Source organism: Mycteria americana, chromosome 11, assembly GCF_035582795.1.
Source record: "Mycteria americana isolate JAX WOST 10 ecotype Jacksonville Zoo and Gardens chromosome 11, USCA_MyAme_1.0, whole genome shotgun sequence".
In the NCBI taxonomy this organism is placed as follows: domain Eukaryota; kingdom Metazoa; phylum Chordata; class Aves; order Ciconiiformes; family Ciconiidae; genus Mycteria; species Mycteria americana.
In genome coordinates this window covers 20563101-20572439 of record NC_134375.1, presented here as the reverse complement: position 1 = coordinate 20572439, position 9339 = coordinate 20563101, and the positions used below count along the sequence as shown (strand labels likewise).

The following is a 9339-nucleotide window of genomic DNA, read 5'->3' as shown; positions in this document are numbered from 1 at the left end:
CAAGAAGAGCCGGGACACCTCCGAAGTTAGAAAGTCACAATTTATTTCAAATAAACCAAGGGCACACCTCTGGCAACCGTCTCCCGGGCGGTTTCCGCCGCCCCCGCCCCTCTCCAGTGCCTGCGAAGAAAAGCGAGGGGTGGCAGCGGCTTTGCGGGCCCCCCAGCCCCCGTCAGGGGTCCAACGCTGTCCCACAGCCTGAACCAGAGCGGGGCGAGGAAAGGGATTCCCAGAGCAAGTGCCTCATTTAAAAATAAAGTTATATTTTTTTCCACCCACTTAAAAACTCTAAAATTTAGAGTGCAAGACTATAGTACAGAAACCTCCTGCTGCCCCTGTGCCTGCCAGCGCGCAGAGCAGCAGTCATGCAGTTTACGTCATCAGTAGAAAATTTTTTGTTACAGTCTGGGAAGCCTGAGGACTATTAGAGATGAGGCAGCCAATGCACTAACACAAGCGAAGCTGAAATAAAAGAGTATTAGACGCACGGATGGAGAGGTGTCAGGCTGGCGCAGGAACTGGAAACGAGGGCAAAAAGAAAAAAAGAGCGCAAACATTCCACAGCTGTAGCAGTAATGCACCAAAGGGAAACCTGTACCTCAGAATTAACGGCTCCTGAGCCACTTTCTCTTCACCTGCATTAATGTAACCTTGCTGACTCGAACAGGGCCGTGTACTTATTAGAGGGGGAAAAACCTGGCCTTGTCTTTTGGCGTTGAGAACTCCCGTTTCCTTCCTGCCACCTGCCTCTCAAGCAGCGTCACACAAAGAGCCAATAGTCCCTGTGCTCTGCAGGTTTCATCTTGGGGTCTACGACTCTCTGTATGACACCAATACAGAAGTCACCCTACCTGGGCTGCAAAAGCAAGTAAGTCCTGTTGTTTTCCTAGAGAGCATAGAAATAGGATCTGTGCGTGCAAGCCAGGGCTTTCACCACCTTCAGAAAGGGTGTTTTGTTTTCTTTTAAAATAAATAGAACTGCTGACAAAGCTCCAGTTTCAGAAAATTTGAAAGAATTAAGGGGGTGCACTGTGCAATATTTATTACTGTTCCCCAGCCAAGCATCTCAGCAGTCTGTTCAGTAAGTTTGGCTGCAGCTATATGGTCTAGCTTGTCTACAAACAAGGATTCATAGCAAAGCATTTTGTGGGGGCATGGGAGAGGGAGGGAGAGAGACAAAACCCCATTCTCATCTAGCTCAAAGCTGGACAATTATGTAACAGAAGTGAGAGCTCTTTGGGATTAGGAAACTCCACATACCTATTCTGCAGAGATTAGGTGTTATGATAGTTACATTTAGACAACAAGAACACCCGCTTTTATCCTAATTAGTACTTTGCACATTACATTTTTAAAGAACAGTTTAAACATTGGTTCTATGCACTGCAAACTGCTGGGTCTCAGCAAGCTTTCCCTGCGCTATCCCTTCCCCTGGGTCCAGTGTGCCCAGACTTGGACAATAATTTGGGAAGGGGAGAGGAAGGAAGAGACTGACCCTAGAATATATCATGAGGAGGGCACAAAAAGGCTGCTGCTGGGAGCAGAGGAGGGAATGAAGTCAGGAGGCAGCAGCTGGAGCAAGAACATATCTACCTCTACGGCTCCAGCCTAGAGGAGAGCCAGACAGCACAGAGCAGGAACGCAAGGAGCCACGGTTGCGGAGATCTCTTGCGCAGCAAGCAGCACTGCTCCCAGTAACCATGGACTCCCTCCCTGCCCCGCTCCCTGGCTCCAGCCATCTCTCTGCAACCCTGCTCTACCCTCAGCTGCTTCTGTTGTAACCCCACTCCACTGCCAGCAACCCCTCAGCAGTAGGTTCCCCCGTTCCCTGAGGATGCATCCCACACCAGGGAAGGGAGGGAGAAAGGAAAAGGCCTCTCAGTTTGAAAATTTCCTCTGTGTACAACAAGCATGGCCACAGGATTAGCTCCTACGACAGCTGCTACTCCTTTAAACTGATTCATCTCTCTTGTTAAAATCCATCTGCCCAATTATACATGCTGAAAACACTTGGCTCACACATCTCAGGTACATGAAAAAGGCTCCAACAGCAGAGATAGCTTATTCTGACATGCAGGAATTTAGCACTTTTCCCCCTCCAGTTTAACCTTTGTCAAGTGACGTTATGTAAGAGCAAGAGAGTATACAGGGATGCATCAAAGGCAACACTTCCACGTACGGCATGGAAGAGAATCCCATGAGTTCCCCGCAGAGGTGAAGATTTCCTCCAATTGGAGACTCCAGCTCCACCTTGCTGGCCGCAAACAACATGTTCCTGGTGCAGGTGACATACATGCCTGTGAAATCTTAACATGTGACCTGCTTCCTGCAGCAAACAGGCAAGCATCAGCATTTAAGTAACCTTTTTGATGTTAACCCCTACCAAGATGAACTAGGTTTTCATATTTTTATTTTAGTGTATATTTTACATTAGAAAAAAGAATGTTAATAAAAAAGCTCCACATGCTCCTAAACAATCAATTTTCTGATAAGTCCCCACCAGTATCAATACTAATATACAAATAAATTAATTTTGCTAGTTAATTTTCTGCCTGGCTTGGTGCAGGCTCGGCACAAGCAGCGCACCTGCATTCAAGTGCCCGTCCACATTGCCAACATGTGCCAGGGAGTGTGTTGTACATAATCCTTCCTCCTCATAATGTAGCGGTGTTTAGTCTCACCTTGACGAATGGGATCAAATTTTCTCAGCCATGTTACCCAGCAGGCACAAATAATCTTTACCAGGCTGCATGGCACTGCTATAACATGGATTGTTTCACTCTGCAAAAGCCCCAAGCCTTGATTAACAACTGTTTGCTACTATTCCCTCATCACTCACTTTGGCAATACAACACCCTCTCCACAAAAACAAGTAAAGCAAAAATCTACATGGAAGACCTAAAATTCATCAAATGCAGAATCTGACCTGACTCAAGGCATATCCCCCAGTATTAACCTGGTCTCTTCCCTACAATTCCTCTGTTTGCTTTTGTTTGTGTAGCAGGATTTTGCACAGCTGATTTACAAGAAAAGAGATGTCACATGTAAACATACTAAATCATGGCCACTGCTGGTACTGTCAGGTCAGACACAGCAGCAGCCACTCTTAACACCAGCCACTCTCCTCGTGCAATGCCAATGCTACAATGCCCTGGTTAAGAGCATCGGGAAATCTAGCCGAGATGTTTTGTAACCTCCTTCAGTGCCTAGGAGGATTTTTGGGTCAGAGGAAGGGAGAGGGAGAGGGGGAAAAGCCCATTAAATTTACAAGCAGATTAAGGAAAAACACTCCACTGCCAATTTATTTTTAAAAAGGGTTGTGTGTTATTCTAAGGTTTGTCTGTATAATTGTACAACCGTTGAAAATTACATAAATTGTAATGATCTAATACTATTAACAGCCATTCAGAGAAAAACTCCCTCCCCTTCTGAAACCATCAAGGGCAGGAGGGAAATGTCCCAGGAAATATGCCAATCTGAACTCTGGCCTCTAGCCTGGCAGAAACAGAAAGATAAGAGAACAAACTGGACTAAGATGTGGTGTTTGCATGTGTCTGACTTGCAAGGGGAGGGGTGGCTTTGTCCTTGGCCGTGTTCTCCCAGAGGCAGTGCCTGCTTATCCCGGTGAAGCTGCCATCACTTCACCCGCTGCTCTCACCCCTGCACTTCGTCACTTCCTCCTGTCTTATGTGTCATGGAAGTCTTTCAGCAGGGTCCTCCGTCTCTGCTCTGCTATGTGCATCTGATTCTCTAAGTCCTGGTAAAACAGAAGGTAGAAACTGTTAGCATGAACTACTTGGAGAAGAGCTCATTTTCCTTGGGGAGAGACTCAGCTCCAGCCTGACAAGCTGAGCACTTCACACACACTCCGGATCACAAGACTGCAGATACTTTTCCTTTTGACGTGGGCTCCCTCTGCAGTTACCTGGCTCCTGCTCTGTCTAAAAAGCTACACACTTAAGGAATCTACTCTTCACCAGAGGGCTACGTGCAGCTTCCTCCAGAGCTTTGTTGGTCCCATTTCAGTTTGCAGGACTCACTGCAGCCCTCCCTCCTCTCCCGTAAGGCAGTGAGCACTCCACTTCTACAACATCCTCTGGCTGAAGGTGAGTTTCTGGATCTAGTTTCTCAGAACCCTCACTTGACTGCCTTAGCGCTCCTGCAGAAGCGTTAACCCCAACAAACAAAACCCTGCCAGCAGGCTCAAGCAAGCAGAACACTCACCCCTCTGTCATAGCTGTCTGCTCGCTCCACCTTCCATGAGAGATTTTCAATTTCAGCTTCCAGCTGGGCCTGCTGGTACTCAAACTGCAAAGAGCAAAATTACAGACAGCAACAAGAAACTAGTTTAGTGGAGCAGTTTCATACCACACACTGCACTTGAGGAGCAGACAAACGTGTTCTGCTGACAGCTGTGCTGGCAGAGCAAGTTTGTGCCTCCTCCTTATCCACCTTCAGCTCTACACAGCATCACCCCTTCCAGGAGCTTCTTGTGTAAGCACTCCCCAACCTGCATCACTCAAAATTAACCCAGTCAGCCTAAAAACACTGCAAGTGACAAATACCTCCTAACTCAGCTCATTTTGCCATAAACGGGTCAGGAAATGCTCTTGTGAGCAGCTCTGCAAGCACAGCAGAGGGACAGTTAACTACTGCTGGGAACAGTAACTTGTCCCACTGGCATCATCAGACCCAGAAGAGAACATCTGTCCACAGCCTCAGAGACTGTATATGATGCTATGGGGAGAGATCAGATAACAGGTTTTACTGGACAACTGAGTCAAAGAAACAACCTCTTCAGTGAATTCAGAGTGATTTTTGGTTATGTCCAGCTCATGGGATGCTCCAAGCCAGCAAGGAACTTACAGCAGGAATAAAAAGCAAAGCTACACCCTGATTCAAGGCTGGAAAAGCTATGCTCCAGCAGCTCTTCACATGAAATATGGCCCACAGCACTGTGATAAGTCTTACCAAGGAACAAACGCAAACTTCCAGCCTCAAAATATTCTGGATAAATTGCTTGTTAGTGAAAGTGCAGTGATGCCCTGGGAACATAATGTAATGTATCAGAGGACTGAGCTGCTGGTCAACTCAAAGTGAAGAGGAAAGGTGTAAAACCACCTATTATTTGTCCTGGCCTTACCTCAAACTCAGGACTAATATTTCAGACACTGCCAAGCTCTGGAATTCAGCCCAGCATGCTGCCAGCTACACCCCAAAAAGCTAACAGCAAAAAAAGAGCAAAACATCTTACCAGTTTCTTTCTGGGACCAGACTCCATGTAGTAGGCATATGGATATGTGTACTGCAGGGTGTAACGACACTGTCGGGAGTGGGAGGAAGAGAGAGAAAAGAAGGACAAAAGTCTCACACTTGGAAGTCAGCACAGTCATGTTTGTGTGACCACTACAGGCTAAGAAGCAACCTTCTGACAAGGACAACCGGACACTTCATGGTGGAATTTCATACACCTTCCCTGGAAGAACTTGTGCAGTTAAAGTGTAACTTCACAGAGGTCACTTCCAGATGATTTTTGGCTAGTTCATGTCCCAGACCAGAGGTACTGTCCCACACACCCACAACCCCTAAACTCCCTTCTTCACTTGATGTTGTGAATTTAGCATTCTGGTGAGTATTCTCTTCTCTGTGCCAAACAAGCCACAACTACCCACCTTTGCAAGTAGTTTTGCAGCATTTTGTAGGTATTGCCAGTCTATCCATGTTCCCAAGTTGTTCATAACTCTTTCTTGGATTTTCTCCTGGATTCGTTGGTACGTCTGTGCCTCCAGCTGTAGGCTTTTATTGTGATTCTCCCACTGCAAGGGGTGGGGGTGGGGGGATGGGGAAAGAAAAAAAACAGCGTGAGACCAAAATACTGCTGCTGTAAAAGCACAAGCTCTAGCAAGCAAGAAATTGAAGTGGGGCAGGAGTCCAGCAAGGCAAGACATGCTGTGGGAAAGAACAGCAAGGCAGCACCTCCAGTAGCAAGTAGCGGAGGCTGTATACAACAGACTGACAGCAGCAAAGAGCCGGGAGCAAACCCAGCTCCTCAGAGTGGGAACGCCCTCTGGTCGCACAATGGCCTTGTGTCTAACAAGATGGAAAGTAATGGTGATTCCCCTACTTAAAGGATTTCTATAGAAAGATCAAGAGTTTAAATTAACATTTAACACAGGCTCAGTGAAGTCCAAGATCCATGTGCACATTGTAAGCACGGCCATTTCCCACAGCCTGTTGATCTGGAGAGCCAGGAATGAACACATTTATTTTACCAAAGGACTTGGCTCATGGTGTGAAGAATAAACTCATTTTAATGGGGGAAGTGAAATGCAGCAGCATTGAACCTCTACCACATTCTCTTCTAGAGATGCTGCTCTAGAATTGCACTGCATGGCCAGGTGCATCGAGCCTGCTGTGTGGACAGAGATGCTCTGACTGCAACTTTAAAAAATGTGATTAGATGAAATTTTAGGAAAACTTTTCTACAGCCAATGGAGCTTTGAACATGGCAGAGTTTATTTAGTCTTTGTCTCTATAAAGACGTACTACAAGGAACTGAAGTTCCCCGATCCTGGAAGGAAATGATTGGAGCAATATCTAGCTATTGCAGCAGCATTCAGCCTGCAGGAAAACGCTACAGTGGCACACTGGTCATACTGATTTTCTCTAGCACAAGGAAATATAGGAGTGAATATGATGTGCTTTGGATACAACATTACTGGTTTGGATGGGACTAGCAGGGCAGGATTTTGACTGAAAACCAACAGGGCCTGAAAATTCTGCACAGATTCTCTTTGGGCAGTTTCTTGCACGGAGATTGCTGGCAATGACCTTTGCACCAGGCAGGGAGCATTAAAAGGCTACAGCAGCTCTGGCCAAGGAGATGTCTCCTACCCTCTCAAAATAGAACAAGTACTTCTTAAGGGCCTCCCTGGCCTGTGCTTGCTGACTCTGGTTTACAATATCAGGATTCTCTTTGTACCGACTGCATTCGTAGTACTCGCTGCCGTGAGTCTTCCAGTCTCCCAGACACATCCAGCAGAAGTCTGCAGAAAACAGCAAAAAATCCACTGTGATGCACAGAAAAAACCTCCGAGAAAGAAAAGCTTCAGGAGACACAGCCCATCTGTTTTCAGATATTTCTGCTAAGCCAAGAAACATACACATTTTGTATCATCTGGCATAATGGAACACAATAGTGAGCCAAAAATACCAGCCTGTCTTGAAGATTTTCATTGTACAGCCTCCTGAGCAACTATGGAAAGTAAATCCTGACGTGCTGCATCCTGTACACCAAGACCAATGGACAGAACTGTGCTTGCGCTCTGCACAGGCTGTCACTCTAGATTAAAGAGGGGGCAGGCTGCAGTCTTATTTGTGAGTTGCATCCTCCCCACCACTGGTGTACTGCCCCATGCAGACCTCCGGCTGAATAAAATATGAACAATCAAATCCAAAAGTGAACTAACTCATGAAAAAGAAAGTCTGCCCTCAGTTCTCCCGAGGATGGAACTACCCAGATAACTTCAGATATCAATGGTTTATGACAATTCAAGTTAGGAGCCACTGAACTGGGAAGAAAGCAGAGGAAAGAGAGCGATAGCAAAACCCGTGTGACAGTTTCCTGATTTCAGAGCAAGGCTGTGAGTGTTCTGCTGGGAAGGAAAAAAAGATGGAGATTAAGTTGCTACAATAGGAATCACTTCTATGTTACTCATAATAAGAGACTGAAATTTGTATTTCCAGAGTTCACCAGCCTTCTTGAGTGCTAGTCACCATGGTACCTTGGCACTTGCCTGCTCACCCTTGTCACAGAGCTCCATCAAAGCACGTCCAGTGCTGCTGAGGACCCCAAAGCAAAGGAAATGAGAGAGAACAGTAATCTTTAATCATCTTCCAAATAATGTTCTGATATTATAATATCTCCTAGTGGCACACTTAACTTAGAGGGCTGAATACAAACTATCTCACTCCAAGGCAACAGAAATTAATTCTGCCATGAAAAGAGAAGTGCAAGAACAGGCTGTCATTTTGTAGGACCACACAATGGGCCAAAGACACTCAGGCTGCTAATTGCACAGGGATGGACTGAGAAGTCCAACCAATAACATTTTGCAGAACAATTCACAGCTCCTGTAGTTTCACCTGGGTTGAAGCTCATTATTTCCATCACTAAGCAGAAGGACTTAAGCTGATCTGAGCAAATGGCTCAGTTCTGCCAGTATTTTCAGCTGATGACAAATACAATTACATTGAAAGCATTTAATACTCCTCTCTGAGATGGATTCCACTGTTAATATTACAGCAGAGATAGAGACTTCTCTATACAATGGACATGTCAGGGAGAGGGAGCCAAACCAGCACTGAATCAGAACCCAGCTGAGATCACAGCCAGTGTGGGAGGAAAAAAAAAAAAGCTATCACACAAGTCTGTAATTAATATCCTGTTCACTTTTTACTAGGGGGGAAAAAACATTTCAGCCAATGTTCACAATTTGTCTTCATATCACAAAGAAAGAGAAGAGAACATCACCACCAACCAACACTGCAGAGGAAACTGTTTCCAAATCCTACTTACCATGCTTGCATTTGGAGCATTGCTGAAAAAGAAGAGACAGGAGGCACTGGTTAGGGGAAAGTGGGGAAAAAAAATTCCACTTAGAACAAGGAAGGTCTGACGTGTTCAGGGAATTGCTCACCATGTGATTGCAGCCTCCATTCTTTTCAATACAGATATTGCACTTGGGACACTGGGGAAACAGAAGCATTTGTTAGATCCAACTCTGTCTCTAGCAGCCTTCTGGAGAATGACAACACTTGCGTGATTATTCCCCTCCTGCCTTTTTTTTTTTTTTTTTTTTTTTTAAATGTATACACATATATGAGAATATTAACATATATATACCCTGCCTCCCACCAATTCCTGACAGCTCCATTTAAAAAGGAGGCAGAAAGGCAAAGCCAGGGAAGTTACACTGCAGCACTGGACTGCTTGCTCAAGAAAACAAGTTTGCTGTTGTTACTCTGTGTAAAACTGAAGGTCTCACTGAGTTACCATTCAGCATTTGCTGAGGCATAGGGACATAATTAGTTCACATATGACAGGAGCTTCCACAGCTACTTAGACTACAAGATAATCAGCTCTAAACCTGCCTTCAGCAGCCATTACCAGATGACAACTTAGCTAGCTGCAGGGAATCTGGCTGACCACAGTGAGAGCTGTACACTTCTTCACTCCATCAGCAGTCCACTGATGCCCTGGAGTATCAAGTTCAGTTACATTTTTTGGGTTGCACAGGTACAAAGAAGGAAGTGAGCTTTAATGCTTTTTATAAAGTT

At 45.5% G+C, this 9339-nt stretch overlaps 1 protein-coding gene across 3 annotated transcripts in view; it reads right to left on the bottom strand.

Moving 5' to 3' along the window:
• Positions 1–164: 164 nt before the first annotated feature.
• The window catches only part of ARIH2 (ariadne RBR E3 ubiquitin protein ligase 2), a 35301-nt gene continuing 26126 nt past the window's right edge, over positions 165–9339 (bottom strand). For 2 of the 3 annotated variants that reach the window (XM_075514280.1, XM_075514281.1), the window contains exons 9-15: positions 8700–8750; positions 8579–8600; positions 6895–7046; positions 5673–5816; positions 5255–5323; positions 4225–4308; positions 167–3757 (exon numbers count right to left, since the gene is read on the bottom strand). In XM_075514280.1, coding sequence (XP_075370395.1) covers positions 3686–3757; positions 4225–4308; positions 5255–5323; positions 5673–5816; positions 6895–7046; positions 8579–8600; positions 8700–8750 — 594 coding nt within the window. In that variant the 3' untranslated portion in view covers positions 167–3685. Of the gene's footprint in view, positions 3758–4224; positions 4309–5254; positions 5324–5672; positions 5817–6894; positions 7047–8578; positions 8601–8699; positions 8751–9339 lie in introns of all 3 variants that reach the window. The other variant, XM_075514282.1, reaches the window with a different exon arrangement.